Source organism: Gilbertella persicaria (assembly GCF_025201335.1).
Source record: "Gilbertella persicaria strain CBS 190.32 chromosome Unknown B0P05scaffold_27, whole genome shotgun sequence".
NCBI lineage: Eukaryota > Fungi > Mucoromycota > Mucoromycetes > Mucorales > Choanephoraceae > Gilbertella > Gilbertella persicaria.
In genome coordinates, this window is record NW_026251988.1 from 240,070 (window position 1) to 263,869 (window position 23,800).

The 23,800-nt window shown below is 36.5% G+C and overlaps 11 protein-coding genes across 11 annotated transcripts; 7 read left to right on the top strand and 4 right to left on the bottom strand.

Moving 5' to 3' along the window:
- Positions 1 to 310: 310 nt before the first annotated feature.
- B0P05DRAFT_446758 (uncharacterized protein) lies at positions 311 to 661 on the top strand (the record flags this gene model as incomplete). The annotated part of the gene is made up of 1 exon (XM_051573818.1): positions 311 to 661. A coding segment is annotated over one exon (351 nt), but the record flags the coding sequence as incomplete, so codon positions are not given.
- B0P05DRAFT_617285 (uncharacterized protein) lies at positions 625 to 2,195 on the top strand (the record flags this gene model as incomplete). Its single annotated transcript, XM_051583414.1, has 2 exons — positions 625 to 2,098; positions 2,153 to 2,195. The coding sequence occupies exons 1-2, from the start codon at positions 864 to 866 to the stop codon at positions 2,193 to 2,195; spliced, it is 1,278 nt and encodes a 425-aa protein (XP_051433537.1). The 5' UTR covers positions 625 to 863.
- A 423-nt stretch (positions 2,196 to 2,618) lies between these two features.
- On the bottom strand, positions 2,619 to 6,084 carry B0P05DRAFT_597846 (Mechanosensitive ion channel-domain-containing protein; the record flags this gene model as incomplete). The annotated part of the gene is made up of 10 exons (XM_051583161.1): positions 2,619 to 2,638; positions 2,696 to 3,545; positions 3,604 to 3,687; positions 3,735 to 3,748; positions 3,799 to 3,884; positions 3,935 to 5,009; positions 5,063 to 5,078; positions 5,131 to 5,365; positions 5,420 to 5,909; positions 5,978 to 6,084. The coding sequence occupies 9 exons, from the start codon at positions 6,082 to 6,084 to the stop codon at positions 3,025 to 3,027; spliced, it is 2,628 nt and encodes an 875-aa protein (XP_051433538.1). The 3' UTR covers positions 2,619 to 2,638; positions 2,696 to 3,024.
- Positions 6,085 to 6,566: 482 nt separating this feature from the next.
- B0P05DRAFT_580077 (Per1-like-domain-containing protein) lies at positions 6,567 to 9,436 on the bottom strand (the record flags this gene model as incomplete). Its single annotated transcript, XM_051581989.1, has 4 exons — positions 6,567 to 7,464; positions 7,749 to 8,598; positions 8,649 to 9,134; positions 9,247 to 9,436. 4 exons carry the CDS (start codon positions 9,434 to 9,436, stop codon positions 6,567 to 6,569), a joined length of 2,424 nt encoding a protein of 807 aa, XP_051433539.1.
- Positions 9,437 to 9,669: 233 nt separating this feature from the next.
- Positions 9,670 to 10,671, top strand: B0P05DRAFT_547560 (uncharacterized protein). Its single transcript, XM_051578901.1, has one exon. It carries the CDS (start codon positions 10,049 to 10,051, stop codon positions 10,532 to 10,534), a length of 486 nt encoding a protein of 161 aa, XP_051433540.1. The 5' UTR covers positions 9,670 to 10,048; the 3' UTR covers positions 10,535 to 10,671.
- Positions 10,672 to 10,881: 210 nt separating this feature from the next.
- Positions 10,882 to 11,807, top strand: B0P05DRAFT_547562 (uncharacterized protein). Its single transcript, XM_051578902.1, has one exon. The coding sequence runs from the start codon at positions 10,948 to 10,950 to the stop codon at positions 11,479 to 11,481; it is 534 nt and encodes a 177-aa protein (XP_051433541.1). The 5' UTR covers positions 10,882 to 10,947; the 3' UTR covers positions 11,482 to 11,807.
- Positions 11,808 to 12,179: 372 nt separating this feature from the next.
- Positions 12,180 to 12,561, bottom strand: B0P05DRAFT_448951 (uncharacterized protein; the record flags this gene model as incomplete). Its single annotated transcript, XM_051573861.1, has 2 exons — positions 12,180 to 12,353; positions 12,403 to 12,561. Coding segments are annotated over 2 exons (333 nt in total), but the record flags the coding sequence as incomplete, so codon positions are not given.
- Positions 12,562 to 13,524: 963 nt separating this feature from the next.
- B0P05DRAFT_547566 (Translin) lies at positions 13,525 to 14,640 on the top strand. Its single transcript, XM_051578903.1, has 6 exons — positions 13,525 to 13,637; positions 13,685 to 13,775; positions 13,842 to 14,039; positions 14,087 to 14,175; positions 14,223 to 14,350; positions 14,402 to 14,640. Exons 1-6 carry the CDS (start codon positions 13,575 to 13,577, stop codon positions 14,556 to 14,558), a joined length of 726 nt encoding a protein of 241 aa, XP_051433543.1. The 5' UTR covers positions 13,525 to 13,574; the 3' UTR covers positions 14,559 to 14,640.
- Positions 14,641 to 15,765: 1,125 nt separating this feature from the next.
- Positions 15,766 to 19,000, top strand: B0P05DRAFT_547574 (uncharacterized protein). Its single transcript, XM_051578904.1, has 6 exons — positions 15,766 to 16,015; positions 16,079 to 16,322; positions 16,376 to 16,403; positions 16,462 to 16,644; positions 16,695 to 16,999; positions 17,048 to 19,000. Exons 1-6 carry the CDS (start codon positions 15,876 to 15,878, stop codon positions 18,926 to 18,928), a joined length of 2,781 nt encoding a protein of 926 aa, XP_051433544.1. The 5' UTR covers positions 15,766 to 15,875; the 3' UTR covers positions 18,929 to 19,000.
- Positions 19,001 to 19,694: 694 nt separating this feature from the next.
- B0P05DRAFT_153200 (uncharacterized protein) lies at positions 19,695 to 20,601 on the bottom strand. The gene has a single exon (XM_051573087.1). It carries the CDS (start codon positions 20,555 to 20,557, stop codon positions 19,748 to 19,750), a length of 810 nt encoding a protein of 269 aa, XP_051433545.1. The 5' UTR covers positions 20,558 to 20,601; the 3' UTR covers positions 19,695 to 19,747.
- Positions 20,602 to 22,023: 1,422 nt separating this feature from the next.
- B0P05DRAFT_472831 (acyl-CoA N-acyltransferase) lies at positions 22,024 to 23,437 on the top strand (the record flags this gene model as incomplete). Its single annotated transcript, XM_051574702.1, has 6 exons — positions 22,024 to 22,248; positions 22,307 to 22,567; positions 22,614 to 22,735; positions 22,780 to 22,884; positions 22,925 to 23,294; positions 23,336 to 23,437. The coding sequence occupies 6 exons, from the start codon at positions 22,024 to 22,026 to the stop codon at positions 23,435 to 23,437; spliced, it is 1,185 nt and encodes a 394-aa protein (XP_051433546.1).
- Between the last annotated feature and the right edge of the window lie 363 nt (positions 23,438 to 23,800).

The following is a 23,800-nucleotide window of genomic DNA, read 5'->3' on the forward strand; positions in this document are numbered from 1 at the left end:
ATAACGATGCAGGATGATTATTAGCAGAGAGGTGAACACAAAAATCTAGATACAAGTCAAATCATACTTTTAGTTACTCAGGCTGTTTTTTTTTTTTTTTTTTTTACTGAGCAAAGCATGTTTGTATTCTTCAGGTACTGGACAAAAGCCAGAGTTATTTTCAATTATTATAAAATACGCACAATTAAATAGACAAATATCTGAAGGGCCTTAAATAAAAATAATATATCAGTGATTGAAACTCTAAAGAAAAGGCTAAAAAGCTGTCAGCTTTACTCTTTCTTCTTTTTTCCTTATGGAACCTTCTCTAAAGATAGCTACAGTTAAAAGTTCTATTACTGGCATTGAGTGGAAAACGAGATACATTCCAAGTCTCAAATCTCTTGTACTTAAAGTACATACTCTCGTAACACATACTTATGCACTTTTGAAGTATATTTTTACGCAAGAACTTGAAAACAACATGGATTTTGCTTTACAGGACCTTGCCAATGTTGATTTCTTCAGAGAAGTCTTTATTTCATTACTTGATAGCTATAAACCGTATAAAGCAAAACGAAAAGAAAAAGCAAGAAGTTACAAGAAACTTATCAATAAGCATCGAGATAACTATTGCCAACTCGCCTCTTATGTTCCAATCAAACTGAAATATCCGCAACAAATAGGAAGCTATGAAGCTACGAAAATCCACATTGCATACATGAATGGCGTCGCTCTTCATTTCGGGAACAGATTGCGTATGTTTTTGAGCCTACTGTTAAAGAAGCAGAAAAGAATTGGCGCTTTGAAAAGTGAAAAAGTGCACAGAAAGCGAAATCTCTGCTGCGGTCAAAACCATAGCAAGCTAGTGTACCAAAGTAAAAATGAATGTCTCTCTGAGGAACATCACTGAATTGCCATCGCGTCTTTTTAACCCACATGAAGTCGGCATCCTTCAACAGTTTTTTGATTGCTACCCTTCTGACACTCACGTCAAGAAGAATTCTATTTATTATGATTGTAAAGCGGACCCATCGAAGCATCTGAAGGCATTTTATTATCTGACGCGATGTTCTGAATCTCTCTACAATAAGTCGTTCAACTGCTTTCCTCTGAGAAGAACATTCATACCTAGTTATATGACTATAGACACATATATCGTAAACACTCAAATTTTAAGAAACTCTGTCATTAGCCACTTAGACAAAGAAGTAATCTGGGGAACCGTACTGAACATGAAATCCAAAGCTATGAAGCCTCAAGGAGACAATAAACAAATGAAGTTTAGAGGTACTATTTACACAGATGGTGTTGCTGTATCCATTTTGAGGCAAACCTATGACAGTAAGAAGAAAGGTTCTGGAGGCGGCATGCGAAATGATAAGAAGATAGAAGAAGACATTGCTTATATAGAAAGTCTGTCGCAAGAAAAACTTCAAAAAAGAACTTACAAAAATAATTGTGTTTTGATTGACCCCAGACGGCGTGATGGGTTGTTCTGTATGCACGAAAGCAGTACCGTTGAAAAGAAAAGAATTTACCGCAATACGAGAAATCAAAGGAACATTGAAACAAAAACAAGAAAGTTCATGAAACTTTGTGAAAGACTGAAACCAGAGGCCGTAAGCAATGCAGAAGCAATTCTTTCACGTTTAAAGTCATCTACAGTCATAAAAGATCAATACGCAGAATATATAAGACAGAAATCTACCATGACTCAAGTTCTTCAGGAATACTACTCGAATGAAGACTTGCCTCTAGAAGAACGTAATACTAATATGTTACCATTTCGAAAGCTAAAACTATCAAGCTACATTAATCGACAGCAATCTGACAAACGTCTTTGTAAGAATATCAGAAAACATTTTGGCAACGATACTGTTATTGTTATTGGTAACTGGTCTGCGGGGAATGTCAAGTTCCATGAACCGATTAGAGGAGTTGGAATGAGAAGAATGCTTCAAATAGAAGGTTTTCTGGTACACCTGATTGATAAATTCAAAACATCCAGTATATGCCCAGTATGTAAAGATGATGTAGAAACTTTCAAAGAACTCGTGAATCCAAGGCCCTTTAGAAGGGAAAAATATCCAACCGCAAAACGTCATGGTCTTTTAAGGTATGAAACTTTTAATTATGCTTAGTTTATTGATAACATTTGTGTGTCATCTAGGTGTAAAAATGAACAATGCTTGAAGGAAGGTCGTCGTCTTTGAAAAAAAATTGGTCTTGCACCGTGGTCACGTAAACTAAAGAGAATCTCACAAAAGTTGAGGGTGGCGAGTAAGTCCCTGTTCCAAAGATCAGCCAAGCAAACACCAAAAAACAACAAAAAAGACAAAGACCCCTTTCTATTGAAAACGACAGTAGAAAAAGACAACAACAAATCCGAAGTAGTTATCGCTGCTTTCAATCCATGATACAGGGTGAGTTCATTATTTTAATTTTATTTTTCACTGCATCTGAAAACTAATTTCCATCTTGTCTAATTTCCTTTTTTGTTTTGTCCGAAAAAGGTAACCTAAAAGTCTAAAGATTAATTTTGATTCGTCTAGAAAAAACTAACATCGTCTGAATTTAAAGTGTAAAAACTGTATAAAAATAGACAGTGAAGGTCCAAAAACGTAAAAATGGTTTCTAAAACATAGCTCGACATTTTGTAAGTAGATATAACGTTTTCTTTACGTTATTAGAGGCGCCTCTTAAATATTCATAGCTTTTACTAGTAGCTCATTTTGGTAGCGTTTCGTTTTTAGGCGCTCTGTGTCGTCAATTGATCGCAAACTTGTTTTTTGGACAAAAAAAAATCCAAATTTAAATGACAGAATTTAATCCCCGATTTAAACTTCCTTTCAAGTAAAACATGGCGAAGTGTATACAAATCAAGCTGTAGCTTTCATACAAGAAACTAGCATATAGAGTAGCACATTTTTTTCTATTGTATATGTCAAAATGAGAGATATACATAAAGCTTGGGTTCAAAACGCACAAATGATATCATTTGACTCGTTGCCATGTCCTAAATAAGCAATAAAGTTTATTTGGTTACATATCAGCAGCAAACATCAAGGTAGAAGCAGCTCCTGCAGCAGCACCCGAGTTATCAGAGGCTGAATTACCAGCATGACCCCCTGATTCTGCACCAATAGGTACATTCTTAATTTCATCGTCATTGTCTTGAAAGGGTCTTCTTTGCTGCATACCTTCAAGCCCATAACCAGATTTTGAACCCATATTATAAGCTTCAGGAGGAGCATCATTCGGTTTAGATTCAGCAACAAATGGCTGAGGGGGTAACGTATAATTAATCTCAAGACGCTCGCATTCTTCTTTGAGTTCCCACATGAAATTGTTGTGACGCAACCAACGACCTCCAGGATCTTGCCAGTTTTGTGTATGTTCAAAGTAAAATGAGAGTGTGATCTTGTTTTGGTTTTGGAAGCCTGTGACATTGGTAGAGGCTGAATTGGGAGTATAGAGTTTGGGGTATTCATTGCACCATTTTTGCATATGTTCTGTAATCTTTCGGATCTTCCACGAAGGCGTCGAGAAGCTTATTTGAAGCTCTATATATTTGTTGTTAAAACCACAAAACAATATAGAATGATCAAAATATGCCATTACCAACTGTTTCGCCTGTTCTTCCTGATCTCCTCACATTAATAATGTATTGAGATGTAAGGACAGAATTTTTTGCATAGACAACTGAAGAAAGTTAATACCTCATTGAATTGAATGACATAAAAGCTTACCAGAACCATCCCATTTACTATAAAAAAAATTAGTCATTCAAGAAGAATTTGACAATGTGTTACTTACAGAAAAGTCGTGACTAACAAACCGACATTTTGAACTACCCAATTTTCACCTTGAATCAAGACTCGGTCTCCAGCATCAAAAGGGTGCTAAACATAATTTAGAATGTAATACAAATAATTTTTTTTTTTCATCTTACCGTAACAAACACAAAGATAATAGCTTCAAAAGCATCTTTAGCAGAAGTACCAAAAACAAAACTAGCAGCTACAAAGGCACTCCAGAGAGGCATGAGATCGGTACCTACATTGACACCAAACGCAGCGCAGACAATGATGACCCAGATAACTACAAACACAATCATCAAGATAATGTCCAATTTGCCGGTGGCCTGAGATAAATCACGCATAGATCTTGTTAGATTCTTGCGTTCACGATAGATTCGAACACAGCCAGATCGAAGTTCACGCTTGGTGATATCGCCATTACCATCGGCATCGAACAGACTAAAAGCATAAGCAGCTTCTTTTGTCGTTCTGAAAAAGGGATAGAAATCCGATTCGATCACTTTGTCTCGGTTACTGTCTGGGCCCAGCACATTGCTGTAGATTTTTTTGGCAAGATATTTTGCTTGTTGAGAAGGCTGGCCCGTTTGTTTACCATAATTCTTTTGTGAAACGAATTTATTGTATCCGCCCTTGAAGAGCTTGACGGGGATAGCGGTTGTACTCAGACCAAAATCACGTGTAGCACTAAAAAACCCTTTTTCGTCTTGACTGTTCCTGGAAAACCATGTATTGTCCCTGACAAGGGGAGGAGGCGCATCTACAAAAGCTTCAGCACTATGTGTGTTAGTTCTTTTGATTTTAGGAAGCTTGTTAAAGAAGCTTTTTCGTTTGTTCTCTTCATGGGAAGGTGCTGGTTCTTGTATCTGCTGAAAGTCTTGTTTCTCATCATCTGACTTGTTAACACGGTCTTCAAGGGGAGGAATGGCAATCAAGGTGTCCATGTTCTGAGAAGGGAATTTGACATTGGATTTACCATCATTATATTGTTGGTTGCCTGTCATGATGGATTTGCCTTGTTGAGGTATGTTTTCGTCCATGGAATGCGATCGACTCGGGACTGTTGTGTTTGTACCTGAGTTTGTCTTGGGCTTACGACGAATACGTTTCAATAGGAATTCTTGAGGATTTTTTCTCTTCATCTTCTTAAGTCGGTCAAGTATTCTGAGTGCTTTGTCATTTTCTTTAATTCTATCACCGTAGGCTTTCCTATTCTACTTGTTAGTCTCTCTCTCTCTTTGTTATGGGAGTTATTCACTCACTTGTGAAAAGAGGTCACTAAAATAAAATTAAGGTTTTTAAGTGTCACAGTAGGATTATTGTTTCTTACCTATTAATTGTAAAATAAACTTTTCTACAAAAAGAAAGAGTGTGGCAAAGAAACAACATTCCCATATACTATAAAACACACTCGTATATTGAGGTTTAGAAGCATATTGGTCTCCCGCATCGGGAGAAGAACTGATCAATGGCAGTTGTACATGGTCCTGAATGAATGCCCATGACCCCCATGCCCAGGCGGAGATGAGAATCAGTTTGATATAGATACGCAAGGCCATATAATACTATCATGCCCCATTCGAATGAGCTATTGTAATACAGAATGTTTACACACTTACCGATAATCGCATACGAAGTACTTCTGTCGATTGAGGTCGCAAATAGCCCATACTTTTCTTGATGGCCCAGGGAATCAATTCCACCAAGATCTGTGACATAAAACCAATACACCACATGAATGCAATCCAAGTAAACCAGAGCTGAAGACCATAAGAAGTCATTGTGATTTGCTCACGCTTATTATAAGCCACAAAGATGGCAATGTCAATAGCAATAAAGATCAATGCAAACAAAACAATACAACTCCAGGCAATATAAGAAGAGTTTTCATTAAAGCAAATAATAACACTACTTTTTTCTAATGCTCCACGTTTCTTTTTCTTGCTATCGTTGTCATCGTCTTCTTTTTTGTCTAGGTCTTCGTCTTCGTCTTTGGCATCCCAGTCAAATTCTTCATGCAGTGTGCGGCCATCAATGTCTGTTGTTGTGGGCAGAATAAGTGCTGGACCAGCAAGTGCTTCCAGGGCACTGTAGAAGGAATGCCTTCTTCTAGCAATAAAGGATCAGGCAATTCTTCATCATCTGTACTAGCAACAGAATAGGAAGAAGGTGCTGACCTAGGATGAGGTGGTCTTTCCACTATAGTATCGGGTGTACTTGCTTGTTGGTCATGTGATTCTAATGGTTCATCATGATTGACTTGTTCAATTTTTGTTTCGTGCATTTACAAAGAAATAGAAAAAGAAAGAGAGAGAGAGAGAAAAAAAAAGGGAGTTGGAGGGGGATCACAATGAGCTTAAATAGATACCAAGTCAATCCGCATAGGATTAACTTGATTTGGAGAGAAAAGAAAAAGAGAGAGAGAGACAGAGAGAATATGAACAAACAGTAATTTTTATTTGGCGCTATACTTTGATAACAGGCTCTGTTACATTGATGAGTTTTTTTTAGTGCCTTCGGGGATTGTTTTTTATTTTGTTTTTTTGGTTTCTTTGAGTTCGATACTGTCGAATGCAAATGCCTATTTTATTATGGTCTTCCTAGAAATAAGCTGTCATTTATGCTCACATGAATAAAAACAAGGGTAGAAGAAGATTCTGACTTCTGCATCAATTAAATAGCAGGTTGCCTTATTAGGACCACATTGTGCCTTAAAAAACGATACGTCATATTGAACAAAAATTTATTACGAGGTAACACATTGGTTCATGAAGATCTCTTTTCCTTGGCAAATTTGGACACGGATGTCTCTAGTTCTGTATCACGCAATAAGAACCGATAAAACAAGGGAGCCAGAGGAATGGTAGCAGCATGCCATAGTGAATGAGCATCCAAGACTTGTTGATAAGGAGGGAAATCAAATACTTCTAATGCCATAGCACAACTCACCAGAATGACAGAGACACCTGCCATCCAAGCAAACGGTCTTCTTTCACGTTTGCCCCAGGGTGTGTATTGAGCAACAGACCAAAACAACCAAAGGTGCGTTTGCAATGAACCAACAATGATACAAGCCAACATGTTGTATCCATAATCAAATCGGTCTAGACTAGATAAATAGGTGATGTGGGCTAAATAGGCCATGAGGCATACGCCAGACAGTACCCATGCCTTTGTTTGACGCAAATAAAAGATACGAAGATTGGCCACACAAAAGCCAACCAAGATATAGAGACCAGCACTAAAGTAATCTAATTTTTCTGTGATGGATGTATCGCGTGTATGAAACACAGTGCTCCAGAGCCATGCATTCATGCCGACGACAGCGATACCTAAATAGAATGGCTTCAGAAAATACGCGTCACTGACTTGTTGTTTAATTCTTTTAAAGTAGCGCAAATGCATCCATCCATTAAGGATAGAGAAAATAACAGAAGCTGGTTCTTGAATACCAAACACGCGTTGAAAAGGCCATTTACCGTGATACTGATGAATGTGGCTGCCTTCTGCCATAGCTCGGTAGGTTATTTTCTGCATACAATGGTAACTGCAATCTTGTCTTGGTGTCCATCGCAATAGACGCAAATAGAGTGGGAGTTGTGTAATGGCAGTGGTTGCTGTACAGTGTTCTACGCAAGCTATATATTCTGGCTGACGGTCACCACTTGAAGCAAGACAAAGTGCAATACATGCAACAATGATAAATACAAGCTGAACTTTCATCACTTGTTTTTAGACAAAAAAAAAATTAATGAGTCTCGCTCCTCCTCCTCCTTTTGACTGAGCGGAACTGAAAAGAGATAGGTCAGCGTTCTTGACAATTTTGAATAGAGTTATAAAGAAAATGGCTTTTATCCAGGAACAATGCATTTGTTATTGTGTAACATGTTGAGCAGATTACTGTTAACTCAGATGATATTTTATTTAGAAAGAAATAGAACAAATCACCAAGGTACAGGAATCTGAATATGTTCAGCTTCTGCAATACCTTTGGCTACAACATGTTCAGCACTTGCAACACAACCCTCCAATAAAGGAATGCCTTTCCAGCAATAGGAACCTACAAACCAGATACCATTCTTACCCTGACAAGGACCCAATATCAATTCATTTGTTTCCTTTTGAAGTTGGAATAATTGGCTCAATGCTTTCTTGGATTCGAGTGTGACTGTAGCCCGTTCAAACCAGGCCACTGAAAGTACTTTTTTAGGATCCACAGAGATGCATGGATTGGTAGTCTGCATATAAAGGGCATCATTTGACTTGGTATTAATGGCATTGTGTGTCATATTTAAAATATGCGTGGTCATGGTTGTATCGTGAGGATAAGGGACAATAAGTTCACTCTGACCAGGATCCACACTCTTATCGACCATGGCTAGATTGAGTGCTTTCCAGTTATTTGGGTTGGCTGGTAAAAGACGCGTGTCTGTATGATTAATGACAAGGGCAGTATCGTATTCAAATGTCTTGAGAACGTCTATCTGTGCTTGAACTATTTGAATTAGCTTGTAGTTTTCAAATGTAGATTCTGTTTGTTGAATCGCGTCTGAGTAACCTTCCAACATGGACATGGCCTGATTTCCCTGTGTAGCGAAGATGATATGATCCACATTGTATTCTGTGCCATGCTCATCCACTAGTTGAAAGCGATATTTGGGGTTGGGATTAGGACGAATAGATGTAATTTGTGTTTCAAGATGAACATTTTTTAAAGGAGCAGACATGGTTTTCACTACTTGTTGTACACCACAGCCAGCGATATACGATTCTTGAAATAAGCCCATGGCCATGTATTCTAAACAAGTATATGGATCAGCATAACCTGTTTACTCCTCAACTAGTTACCTAAAATGTCAGAAGCAGGATAGTTTAACATGGATTGATATGAGTTTGTACAAACGGCAGCAAACAAAGGCACAAATATCTCATGAGCAAAATAGGGATGTACATAATACTTTTTGAAGAAATGGCCCAAGGTCATATTGCAAATAGGATGATCATGATCTTTTAAATGACCTTTGTGATGCATCCATAGTGAAATAAGCATGATCCACACATACGAATAGGCCACAATCAATGATCTCCAAATAAACCTGCCAATATCCCCTAGTAAACCATCGGAAGAAGTGACCATGTCAAGGCGACCTACAGTACGAGAACCACTGTAGACAAGATATGAATTATTGTCTGTATAAGTGGCCACTTCACTGGCTGGAATCGACTTCACCTTATTTTTAGATTGCATAATTCGATACCAACCAAAACTAAACTTGGCTTTTTTTGCAGGTATCTTTAAATGTTCATATAATCTTGATAGATGAGAATAGTAACCTGTTGAAATGAATATATAGAAAAAAAATTTTTTTTTTTTCATTTACCAGACATAAAGGATCGCATGGGGACCTTTTTTTGGATTAACAGACAAATTAACAAGAAAGATAACTTACGTCAATTCGAATGTCTTTTTCAGGGCCAATAGAGATAGAAGCAGCATCCATACCGAGTGAAGTATTCTTTTCAAACAAATGGACCTCAACGTCATTATTTTGACTTAGTAAATAAGCAGCTGAAAGACCAGCAAGTCCTGATCCAATTACTGCCACATTAAGTTGTTTGTTTGTTCTTGTAGGCATTTAAAAAGAGATATTTTTTCAAAAAAAGAGAGAAGACAAAAAATATTTGTAATTGAATATAAGAAGTAGAAGAAGAAAAAAGAAAAAATCGAAAATCAAGGCCTATCGTCTGTTCTACCCAAGGTATGCGATTTGAATTTACAATGTTGATGTGCGTGTAACTCTGCCATCATTTGGAAAGTTAAGGCACAGTCACGATGACGTTCACTTCCAAATCAAGAGATTTTTTAATATTTTTTTCTTCTTTTTCTTCTTTCTTCTCTCTGTTATTATGCTTCTTACACCTATATTTAATGCAGACCATACTACAATTACATTTGACTTTGAAGAGTTTATTAAGAATGAACTGGGTTTAAAATTAGATAGTCAGACACGAAGAGAAGGTAATCAATAGACATTATATATATATATATATATATATTTACATGCACTAACTACGGATGTTTAGATGAACCTATCTGTAAATACTATTTAAAAGGAAGCTGTACAAAAGGATCCAACTGTCAATTTAGACACAAGGGATTTGATAGAGACAAATCCGTTGTATGTAAGCACTGGTTGCGTGGTCTATGTAAAAAAGGGGATAGTTGTGAGTTTCTTCATGTGTTCAATATGAAAAAAATGCCAGAATGTTGGTTTTATTCCAAGTACGGTGAATGTTGTAATGGTGAAGAGTGTATGTACCTTCATATTGACCCAGAAAGCAAGCAAAAAGAATGTCCATGGTATGCCCGTGGCTTCTGTAAGCACGGGCCTAATTGTAGAAACAAACATGTCAGGAAACTTGTATGTCAAAACTATTTGACAGGCTTCTGCCCAGATGGTCTGAATTGCCCTAATGGTCATCCCAAATATGAACTTCCTTTGATGTACAATATACAAAATGACGATATAGCGCCACCACCATCATCATCATCAAACAGCAATACCCAACCCCATGAAGAACAAAAGAACTTTAGACAGCCTTATCAACAAGCACCTCATCATCATCATCAACCAGGCACATTTAGAAAATTGGAAGATGTGACTTGTTATAAATGTGGACAACAAGGTCATTATGCAAATCGTTGTCCACAAGGTAGACCTGTCATGAAATAACTTGAAACACCACAAATAACAAATATCGGCAATTACCTTTTTGCAACTTGACAAATGCTGTGTTATCTTCGCTCGAGCATCCCGGTTTTTTTTTGTTTTTGTATCAACTGAAACAATAAAAAAAATATATACAATTATGTTCTCGACCCTTTATCGTTTTAATTAAAAATAGATGAATTCGCATATAATTCTGTTGAAAAACGTCATGCAGAGACATGTTGTATTCAAGTTTAAGAAACTAACGGAGCCTTAATTTAAGAGTAAGATCCACATAATGTAAAATACAACAAACCAGAAAACTTAGACCCTCCCACACACATACACATATATATACAAGCGCATACACTAAAAAAAAAATAAGCTTTAGTCTTTTTTTTTCTCTTTCTTTCTTTCTTTCACTCTTTTATTTGATTATGATCTCTTTATCTAATGATGACTTTGTGTTATTTGATCAAATCTCGAATGAGGTGGTTACTAGTTATGTTCTAGGTAAACTAATTGAGAAAATCGAAAGACATCTTACCTATGATATAGATTTCGTAACAAGTGAATATGAAGCCATTATACATTGCCCTTCCTCAAGACATCATAGAAACATCACAGATGCTATAGTGGAAAATTATTTTTCTAATAAAAAGAAAAAAGACACACATTTTAATGACAAGAGTAGATCTAATTTTGATCATTCTGGACTCCCCTCACCTCCCTTATCCGCTTCACCCGAGAGAAAATCCTATAAGGCGAATGTGGATTACCCTCCAACCCCGCCTGATGCTCCCATGTCTTTACGGTCTTATATTGAAGCCGTTGTCAAGAAATCTCGTATAAGCACGGGCACACTCTTGGCATCATTAGCTTATGCTCGTCGACTCAAGCTAAAACTGTCACGTACTTCCAAGGGTAAAATAATAATAGAAAAAAGATTGAATTATTCTGACACAATCTAGGTATGGAATGTACACACCACCGTATCTTTTTAGCGACATTGATCATCAGTTGTAAATATATTCATGATTCAGCTATCAAGAACAAATACTGGGTCTTTTATGCACTTCAATTGTTTTCTGCTTCTGAAATCAACTTGATGGAAAAACAGTTATTACAACTCTTGGACTATCAACTTCAAATATCCCCTGCTGAATTTAATCTGATTGTCCATGACATCGTTAAACTTTATACCAAGTACCACAAACAGCACTTCTTGGAACAACTTGACTGGTATTCTTCTCAACATGATTATTCCTATGTTTCAGTAGATCTTGACGAGAGTAGTGTTGTTTAAAATCTTTATTTAATAATAAAATGATGTGGTTGTTGCATAATTATAAAAACAGGCTTCATCGTACCACTGTGACGTTGTGGGCAAATAAAACGGGTCTCCAAAGATAGTATCTTTATCCAAAATAATGGAAGAAGGGATATCATCAAACACAGTCCTGCTGTTATTTGGGTATACCAAATGATTGGGTTCTTCTCTCTTGGTACTTGAGGGACAGTCTAGATCAATACCGCTGTCACAGTCAGAATCGTCGTATCGTAAACTAGTGTGCTTTTTGCTCGGTTTTCTCTTGGCAGTTGGGGTAGTAGGACTCATTCGAAAGATGGTAAACAGATGGTTATGATGCACATATCGTTTGGATTGATAGGAACTGGTTTTCTTTTGTATTCTTGTTCCTCCTTTAAGTAGGTTGTCGATGTATTGTTGCTCATAATCAGGTAAAATGGTCCAGAAACATCCTTTTCGAGACGATGGTAGACTCGAATCGCGCTCTATTTTCACAAAGGCTTTCTGCAGCGATAGATTATGGCGAATGGAGTTCTATTAACATGTGTTGGCAAAACCAAATCCTCAACAGAACTATGCTTACCTGCCAACGATGATCTTTGTCGGAATAACAAGGATAATTCTCAGAAATCCATTGGTAGATTTCACTTAATGTTAGCCTTCGTTCTTGACTTGATAGAATGGCATGCGCTATGATGGTAGCATACGAAAATGGTGGTTTCTCATCTAGTTTGACAGGTTTCCAAGTTGGATTGATGTGCATGACAGCTGGTGGCACTTGTCTTGTACAACTGGTTGCGTAGTGCTTATTGTTTTTTGGTCCATCCTCAATAAAAGGATAAGAATGAATCATATGATAACCTGTATCGCTTCTAATCGACATGAGGAAGAAAAAGTTAAGAACAATGGAGGATAGAAATCAAGCATCTTTATATAGGTAAGCATGTCTTGTTTTCCCCCGAACAAAAAAAAAAAGATTAGCGTTGTCATACATGGTAAGTCGTTTCTTATTCTATTGTACATACTCATTTATTTATTGTTTAAACGGCATATGCTGTCTGTATCCAGCAAAGCGTTCAAATGCTCATTATACACATAAATTCATCTCTCCTTTTTTTCTTGAATAAAGTGCCATTGTCTTTACTGGTTTATGTACAGTTCAATATGTCGTCATATGAATACACATCTGTATAAACGTATGGAAGTGCACATTGTTGAAGACCTATTTCAATCGCCGATATAGACACGCCCTTTTCATGCTGATGCTCGGATCCAATGCAGAGCTTTGACCTGATCGACTTGCTTTTTATGTCTAGCTGTACATGTTGTTTTACGGTCTATTTTTGTAAAATATGGATAATGCCAGTCCTTTCTTACGACAAGCATCATTCTTTCTTGAGAAAAAAAACAAAAGCAGTAGTGGAGTTTAAACGCCAAATGGATCATTTAAGTTCGGGTAAAAGAGAACCGTTTAAGCATGCTTTTTGATAGAAACTCGGCAAAGTTTTGCATGATTTTATCAAGCATATTACTTTTAGTACTTGGGAGAAGGGCGTTGTTTTTCATTCAAATAAGGAATGACTAGACTGTAGCTAGAAATTCGGAATAACAGAAAAAAACGCATGGCTATGTCTTTTTTAAATTTGAAGATCACGCCTAATTTTCAAAAAACAAGCGGAGTCTGTCTGGTCCAGGAAGTTCGCGCGTCCTTTTCGTAAATCATTTTCGCGTTATTCTCTTATATACGTACTAGAAATGGATCTCAACTTTTTTAGTAATCTCCAACAGTCTTTAGAACAAGAAGCCAATAGAAAAGACGTAAATAAAGCGTTGAGAGAAATAACAAGTATAAATCATAATTTTAGGAAATTCGTTCTACTGTCAAGGAACTTGATAGAGCTTGTAGAAAATTAAACGCGACCTTGAACCAAGTTCATGCTGACCCTAAAGGACCAGGTAAAAAAAAGAAAAAAGAAAAGCCACACACACACACACACACACTCGTATACTTAGTTTTCTCAGTGCCTACTATTGATTTTACTGAAGTACGAGAAACACTGAAAGCACTTGCAAAGCTTATTCCTGAAAATGAGTTTTATAAATACAACGACTTATGGTCTAGAACTACACAGCAGCTTGTGTTTGTTATTGTATTCAAGTCTTATCTTGAAAAAAACGAAATTGTGAATATCATTCCTACTGTTGAAGAAACATTGGAAGGTAAAAGATAGGCTAGAGATTCTTTTGACAAACTCTGCTCTTGATAGTGAAAGTGGACATTCACAATGATTTGAATGAGTTCCATATTCAATTGGAAGATATTCTTCATGCTTATATTTCGCTTATCAATGAATTGGTAAGATAACACAGCATATCACATATATATAACTCAATAGGATACAGTCCAGACTGTGTATCAATTCTGTTACTGTAGGTGATTATGAACGTCCTTTGATCATTTCCAGACATGTCAAAGACTTGAGTGCAGGATTCCAAATCCTCAATTTGAAGAACGATATGCTACGTAAAAGGTGAGTTTAGTGATAATAAAGATCGTGATAAACTTATGCATGAATAAATAGGTTTGACAGTATAAAGTATGATGTGAAGAAGATTGAAGAGGTTGTGTACGACATCACTTTGCGTGGATTGCACAATCCCAGCAAGCGATTGCCCGATTCAAATGGCGAAGAGGAAGAGAAAGAGCAAGTGAAAAAGAAAAAAATCGAGGAACAATAAGAGATGAAGAGATTCCTAAAATAAACCATATGGTTCATCTACTTTTAATATCAGACAGTCTATTTCTTCCTTTACCTTCTACCATATCGCATTGGTCAGTTTAATGTTTTTCCTAAAATATCTGTCCTACCTATCGTATTGAGGGCTATATTTCTTGCAAGTCCAATGATAAAGCTACAGTCCTGAATATCTGACTTCCTTCAAAATACATCATTTCCGGAATAAGCGGAAACAGATTGCACAAACACAAGGACTTTTACACACAAAACCAAAAATAACCCAACTGACACACATGAAATTTCAATTAAGCGACCAATTGTCTAATGGCCCCATCGCAACGTGTGAGCTATATGAAATAAGAAGCAATTTACAGTTTTTGAAATTCTTTTTTGACCTACCCCTAATTTTTATGAAGCAGCATAGCAAAGATGACGACATTTGATCATTGTAGAGGAGCATCAAAAGTAACAAGAGAGAAAAGCAACTTGATTGGAGTTCACAGTAGCAGTCCTTCAATCTCAATGAAGATAAATACGTAAGCATATATCTCGAATGAAACGTCCCTCACTTTAAGAAAAAAAAGCAATTTTGATTTGTGATCCAGCAAGTCATTCATTGATGCTAAGAACAGTTCTTTTTCTTTCTCTAAAGGGCTTTTAGAAGTTCTGCTGTTATTCAGATTGAGATGACAAACATAATCAAAGCAAGGGACTTTATACTATTTTTTTTTCTCTTTAAATCCAAACATTTTACTTGTGCGCGAGTTATGTGTGGAATCTATTTCCAGAAATGGTGTGTCTGTATAATACAAAAAAGGAAAGTGAACTGATTGAGGTAGGACAAACGTACTATTTTTATTCTTGGTCCATTATGATCTCCAAAAAAAAATTTTCTGTCTAGTGAAAATATCTGCTTTGCTTTCCATGTGTATAAAGCACTATAGTAAGTGGAGATAACGGTTTAAATATTAAGGTTTTCCATTCTGTGTATACACAATTGTCACACATGTAACAAACGGCCATAATTGAAGAAAAAAGAAAAGAAAGAAAGATAGATCAAACAATGTTTAATTGGTGTTTTGATTTCCATACAGGGTAATTCTGTATTGCTTTGAGACCATGTACATTGCTATCGATCAACAAATATGAGGTATCTTGACAGCACAAAGCAAAAAAAAAAGGCGGCGTTATTTCCCCCCTTTTTTTCTTCTTTTTCTTTCTTTTCTACTTTTTCTAAAGTTGTTACCTTCTCAATAAAAAAAAAAAAAAGTACGAGCCATTATTCCTTTCATTGACGCACCAGATACAATTATATACAATGGGCGTATTGGGAGAAGCAGCACAAATGAACTTTAATGGTGGCATTATCTTTGTCAGTTATCTTATTTCTGTTGCAGGTGCATTAACAACACTTGAATTGTTGACAAGAAGAACACATATTCGTGGCTTATACAATTGGTACAGCAATACAGACAGAAAAAATCATAATTCAATCAATTGACCTTCATTTTTCTTCTGCAGGTTTCTGTTGGCAGCAGCAGCATTTACCATGGGTGCAGTGGCTATTTGGTCAATGCATTTTATTGGTAATAACAGTATGACACTCATTCTCGGCGATGATCACTACCAACTATCTTATCAAGCAGGCTATACATTTGGTAGCTTGGTTGTTTCTATTGCCTGCATGTTCTTTGCTTTTACGTTTGTCGGTATCTCGGAAGAAGCTAAGATTGCAAGAATTATTCCTAGTGGCGTGTTTGCGGGGGTAAATATCAATGCACCATGAATTTACTGTAAACTAAATATTTTCTATTTCAGCTTGGCATAGTCTGTATGCACTATATGGGTAATACCTTATATAAAATGATAAATTACATGTTATTCATCTTCCGCATTTACTGTAGGACAATTTGCCATTGATTATTTCATCGCCGTGTACAAAGTGGGCTATGTGATTGGTGCTATTCTTATTGCCTGCATTGCTGCTACTGTGGCATTGTACATCTTTTTCAAATTGCGTGAACAGTGGATGAATCAATGGTGGAAACGCCTTGGTTGTGCCATGCTATTGGCTATTGCTGTTTGTGGTAATTTAATTTTTGTTGTTATCTAATTTTTTTTGCTAATATCTCGATAGGTATGCATTACACTGCCCTTGTGGGAACCATTTTTTATAAGCCCAAATACGATGGAACTGTTCCTATTCCCAAACTCCAGACACCCGCTTTAATTGGTATCATTTCAGCTATTATTGTTTCTGCCTGCATTGGTCTGTTGTACATCAGTATCAAGGCCAACATTCAGAATCTGCCGATGTACACAAAAAACACTAACAAAAGACTCATTTTAGATGCCGTCATTTTTGACCCTCTTGGCCATTTACTTGTCAAGACCGACGGTACCTTGCCAATGACAGAAATTGCTCATAATTTAGAACTTAATGTAAAGACCCTTCTTTGATAACACACCAAAGACTAACATCATTGACAGGAAACAAAACAAGTTTTCTCTACCAATCATCCCTTGTTTCTTCGATTGCTCGAAACCTCTATTCACAAAGCATCGCTTCGATTCAGCCACGATACTCGTCCTTCTGGACTATCTACTGCATCTACGACAGACGTATACGACACCATCAATTACCAATTTATTGACAGTTGTCGTGAATTAAGAAATGAACTTCGCTTCTCTGATTATGGTGATCTCGGTATCTTGAGTGACATTGTTGTGACCACTGACACTATTTCCAAAGTCAACATCTTTTCTAAAAGCCCAGGACTCTTCAAGACGTTTTCAAGCAACAGTGGCTCTAATACAATAGGCTTAACAAACCAATTCTTGGCCGAAAACAACATGTCAGAAGGTGATTTAAAAAATAAACAGTCGCCTCTGTCTGAAGATGATGAACCTGCTTTACGTACAGATAAAAAGAAGTCTAGAAAATCAATGCTTTGGACACGCACCAAGTCTCTTACAGAAGACGAAGAAACAGTCATTGGAAGCCCAACTTCCCCTGGAAAACGCTCTTCTGGTAGTACCACCATTATTGGCGATCGCCCCTCTTCTTCTGAAGCCTCACAACCAGATGATACTAAATTAGCCCATGACCGTCTATCTGTTGAAGATTCTGATGGTGAAGACAAACACATCTTTATGGTACGCAAACTCGTCAACGAAGATGAAGTGACACGCTTATTATCTCAAGGTTATCGATTTGCTGAGCCTGTTTTTATTGCCAAGACCATGGCTGCCAAATTGAGAATTCCAGCCGACCATATGCGTCAATACTTTATAGATATGTTACAAATGGCAGATTCTTTGTGCGCCTTGACGCATCAAGACTGGGTTCCTTCTACAATCGAACCTGCTCCTAACCCTACCGAATTCAAGGGCTCTACTCAAGGTTCTGTTTATGTTGGTGCTTTTGTCTTGATTGACGAAACCAAAGAATTGAACGATATGCAAATCTTGGTCGATAAGTCCAGACGATTTGCTTTCCCTATGGTTCAACTCAAGATGGAACAACTCGTCCCTGTCAAATTAGAGCCTCAGCAAGTGGATTTCCTAAATAGCCTTCATGGTCAGTCCTTGTTTGACATGGCTCATCTTCATCAACAAGTTGCCCTCAAGAAACAACAAGGAGAAGACTTATCGTTAATCACAGAAGGTTTTATTCGTAGTATTCAAAATGCAGCTCGACAACTCTTGGAGGCTACTTCTTATAGCAAAGCTCTCTATCAAACATCCAAGCTGCATACAGCTGTATTGGACTTGCCTCCCTTTGCATTGACAACAGGACCTTGTCAATTGATTGTATTTAAATCGTTCATTAATACGCCTGGTGCTATTACTGCTGTCAATCACACTTTCTCTGAGCGCATGAAATGTCTTCCATTAGAGGCTTACAAGGCCATGTGTACCTATATTACAGATCAAGCAGCCAACATCTATCAAGCAAGTTTTCAAGCTCAAGCCTCTCCTTCTTTTATGATTCAACAACAAATGTACAGTCAACAACAACAACAACAACAACAACAACAACAACAACAAATTGCCTATGGCGATGATAAAAAAGAGTCCGATTTCCCCATGAGCACATTTAGAGAACAAATGGACTCGGCTTCTCTTGAACCTGTTTCACCTATTAAGGCTGATGCATTTTCTTTACCTCCTCCTCCTCGAGCCAAACGCAATCGATACAAGGCTCGTGATTCCCTAACGGCCTTGAGCGATAACATCCAAGAGGAGAAACAAACTAAAAAAGGTTTGCAGATCTTGAGACCTACACCTTTGACTGTATTGGCCTCACATGATAGATTTTGGTGGATTGACCCTGTTGTTGAAGAAACAATCCATAGTAATATGGATTAACAATGTATATAAAACTTTATCTTATAGATATACCTCATTTATGCCCTGTTCCTTAATATAATAGTAATAAACATTTTATTGTATACTTATTATTTACAGAGGAATGGTTGATACAAAAGGTGGTAATAAGGATTGTCTAAGTGTACGTTCAATTGCCCTTGCAATTTTAACAGCAGTTGTGTCCAAGAATTCATTCATACTGTGGTGCAACTGATCTTGTGTTGGTTGCGTATCTTGAGTGAGGAAATAATGAAACAGCTCAAAGTCTTTTGGGCCAGTTTCTTTGCTTAATTTCTGACATACTTTCTTGAGTTCCAACAGTTCTTGTTGAGTCATGTACGATTGATCAATGTCTATAAAGAATGAGTCAAAAGACAAGCATTTGGTTTATCATACCATCCACAAGTATAAGATTTTCCCAGATAATGATGGGCAGTATTGAGCTTGGAATAGATTCACTGGTTTGTACAAACTGCTTAAATAAAGTGACTGCTGCTTTAAAGTCTAGGGATTGATATTGCGATGTCATTTTGACCAGTTGGCAATAGACATTGTAATACATGCCATGCTCACCATGATTGGTTACATCAACAAGTTTACCAGTGATAGCATAGTTTTTGATAACCTCGTAAAAAACGTTGTCCACTAAGTCATATTGTTGCGCTTGATTATAGTAATGTATAGCGTTTTTATAGTCTTTTTGTTCTAGACAGCGAGCCGCTTTTTTCTAATGATGGTTAGAACGTATTATTAAATTTCTTCATGTGTACCTTGTACAATTCATGTCCATTAGGCTGAAGAGCATGTTGATGGCAAAACTCAATAACATCTTGCAGTTTGTCTCCTTCCATCTTCAAGTCCAATTGTTCCAAATGCTAAAATAACATGAGTAAATAAGAGCATCATAAAGCCACATACTTTGATAACAACTCGTCTTCCAATATCACTACAATCCAATGAATAACTGAAGGCTTCTTTCCATTGACCAAGTTGATTCTTAAGAAAAGAGGCATAATGCAATATAAAATGATGTTTTATATCTAATGGCAAAATGCCTTTAGTTGTCTGTATCTCTATAGGTCGATCAAGCATATTCCTCAAGGTCAACAAGTCAGTCCAATGCGCCAAAAACCACCAGTCCAATTTAAGGCTTTGCTCAATGGCTGCATAAAGATCATTTATCATCAAGGATCGAATCATACTGGAAGGGAATTGCGAATGCTTGGTATAAAATGCAGTAGCAAATGACTCGATGGATGTTGGTGTTTGTGGTTGATAATAAGCAGAACAAATCAAGGCATGAATATCACTTTTTGTATGCTGAAGGATGATATGCTCATAACCCAATAAGATGGACATGACAATACCTAGTTGATTTGCATGGTGTTGACAGACTGAATCTGTAAAATTCATATGCTGTAGTTTAAGCAAGGCTTTTTGCATGTTGCCATAGTCTATTTTATCATTGTTTATATGGTTTCGAACATCAAGCATACACGTCAATACATCATTGAATTGAGAGAATGCATTACTCTTTAGGACATGTTGAAAGAGCAATGAAATTTGTTGTAGTTGACCAAGAACAGCCATCCGGATAGCATAGAGCCAGAAATCATGACGATTAAGCATGCCGTCATATAGAATGGCTTGTTTACTATACTCAAAGTAAAGAGCTATGATCAAAACATCAATCATGTTGTCTGTTATCACGTCTAACTTACGTCTATAGGCTTCATTGAACCAAGTCATGAGTTGTTTAGGTGTGCTTGTGTTGAATTGTAAGAGCTCAGTTAACTTCCAGATCGACAATAGCTGTTTATATGTGTCGCGCTCTTGTGCTTCTATAGGATAATGATACTAGAAACACGTTAATACAAGGTATAGTTTACATTCGTCTTTTCAACCTGCTCAATCACATCAATGTAATCTTGTAGGGCATTTCCATATTCTTTAACAGCTTCATCTATTCTGTCTTTTATAAGGCTAGAAGAAAAAGAAGGATCAATAACCTAAAGGCTATGTAGAATGTTTACTTTTGGTGAAGTTTTTGAAAAACTTTAAATGAGTTGGTGTATAGCTATACAAAAGTGATTAGATGAATTCTAGAGTCGCGCTCTACTCACAGTTGATCGAATAAAGGGGATATGTTGGTCTCTCAACTGAGATTGACAGACGTTCTCGACGTATTCCTGAGTACTTGTTTCTGTCATTGTTTGCAGTAAAAATCAGAATGATTAAATCATTCTGGCCTAAAAGAGTAGGCGAAATAAAACACCGATTTACACCTGCAATTTATCAATGGATTAATTGTCCCTGAAGCAGAGCATCAAGGCAAGTAAGTACTTCAACAATAAAAAAAGACAATAGTCCATGCAAATCTTCTTCTTCTTCTTTTTCGACGCATAAAGGTACTGCAAAGCCTGTTTGCACACCCACAAGTACTCTAAAAATGAGCTTTTTCCATGAGTACTACCCTTTAGTCGAAAGGCCATTTTGACCATTTTTTACAAGTCGTTTTTTTTTTTTTTGGATCCAAATCAACTCCAAAGAGACTGTGTATGTTAACAAACGTGGTTTGTAAGTATTTAGAGTACTTGTGAGTGTACAAACAGGCTTTGCAGTACCTTTATGCGTCGAAGAAAAAAGTGAATAGTAACTGAAGAAATGATCCAAACTAATAGAGTTCAAGACAACATAGGTATGGTTAAATTAGACCCTCTGCATGCTCGATAAAATGAATCGATTTTCTCTAGAACATTTACTACTACGAGCAAAAGACAACTCTCAAGCTATTAATCAATTATTGATGTTCTGACAGTATAGAAGCCCTAGTTTTCATATCACATTGCCATTAAAATAATCAATAATACACCCAATCCTTCCACAATACTTGTTAAAGGCAACACCCAAGCCGATATGAACAAGTACTTTTCGACCTATTCAATAGATACATGAACAGCCTAAGGTCTGATAGAACCCTTCCAAATAGTGTTCATCAAGAAAATCAATCATGCATAAAAAAGAAAAGAAAAGAAGAAAAATGAATCCAGTGGCTTTTATAGACGCGTTTTTCTTTCTCTTTTTCTTTTATCCCAATGGAACCTGAAATTCAACCTCATCCTGCAGCAGCTACTGTGGTCGACTTTTCTGATTGGGCTTGCAATACAAACGAGTGTACTCAAATAAGCCTAGTTGAACCACAACGGGGTGATAGTGATTCTTTAGCACCTGTTCATTCAACTACATTTCACCCAGACTTTACATATCCTATCTTTGGTGATCATGAAACTGCATTTGGCTATAAAGACCTTTCCATTCAGGTACGCAGTTATTTGTTTCAAAAAAAGCTGTTGCTCATAACAGGATTGATATCAGTAGATCAAATACACGTCTGGCTCTTTACGACCATATCTAAAGATACATTATTCACAAAAATATCCTTCTTTGGCTTCTGCCAATGCCGACGACCTATCAAAAACACTTTCAGAACATTTACCCGCTCACTACTTGACAAATGAAGATCAATTTATAAGTACTGTCAAGCACGATTATGAAACATTTAGACCTTTGGGTGAAAAAGTCCAAGAATACACTCGAGAATCCAATGATGGCACAATGGAATATTTTGAAATATACAAGGTAAAGATCCATGGAGACATTGGCATGTACTTATTAGCATGTATAGAACTCTTTTTCAAACGAGAAGTTTAGAGAATACCATGCTCGTATGCAACTGTTTGTCTTGTTATTTGTTGAAGGCATGAGTTATATAGAGGACGATGATCAAAAATGGGAAATTTATACAGTGTAATGTCTACAGAAACTCATTATTGTTTCTCATCATGTCATAGATACAAGCGTGAAAAAGCAAGCGAATCGTTTGCTTATCATTTTGTGGGTTATTGTACTACTTATCCATTTTATTGTTGGCCAGAAAATACAAGAATGAGAATAAGGTAACAATTACACAAAAGAAACTTGACTTAGTGTCCATAGTCAATTCTTGATATTGCCACCCTATAAAAAGAAGGGACATGGAAGTAAACTTTATCAAACAATCTATGAACTCTTTAGATCAAGAACAGAGATATGCGAAATTACAGTAGAGGATCCTAATGAAGAATTCTCAGATATGAGAGATAAAAATGACATTCGATATTTGTTGGAACACGAAGCTTTTAAGGGACTCAAGGCACCTGTATCAGCAGAAAAGATTGAACAATTATGTAGCATATTTAAATTGACCAATCGACAAACTCAGCGTTGTATTGAAATGTACTTGTTATCCAACGTAAACAAGTTGAATGAAGAAGAATATAAAGCATACAGACTGCAAGTGAAAAAGCGTCTTTATTCTTTTAATTTTGTAAGTTATCTGTAGAGTATTTGTATCACTCATGATGATAGGATGTTCTTCGAGAAATGGAAGAAGAAGAACGAAAAGACAAGCTTCACCAGACATACTTAGCAGTTGAAGAAGATTATCATCGATTACTGGAAATTATTTAAAGAATAGATAGATATATATATATGTATATTATATTTATAATCAAAATAAGAGGGCGAAGGGGGGGGTATTTTTTTAAGTGTTTTTTTTTGTGTTTAAAGAGATATGTATAATGTATATAGAAATGGAGAGAATAAATGTATAATCATTAAATGTGTGTGTATATATATAAATATATATATAAATATATATATATATAAAATCAGGGGTATCATCTGTTTTCTACTTAATAATAGTTGAATCTCTGTGAATGAATTGATTTGATTGAATTGTTGTTGTCGTTACTATTGACAGCTACAGGAATAGGTGTACTCAATGAATTGGAAGGATTTTTTCCTATTCAAAGTAAGTATAGACAAAGAGAT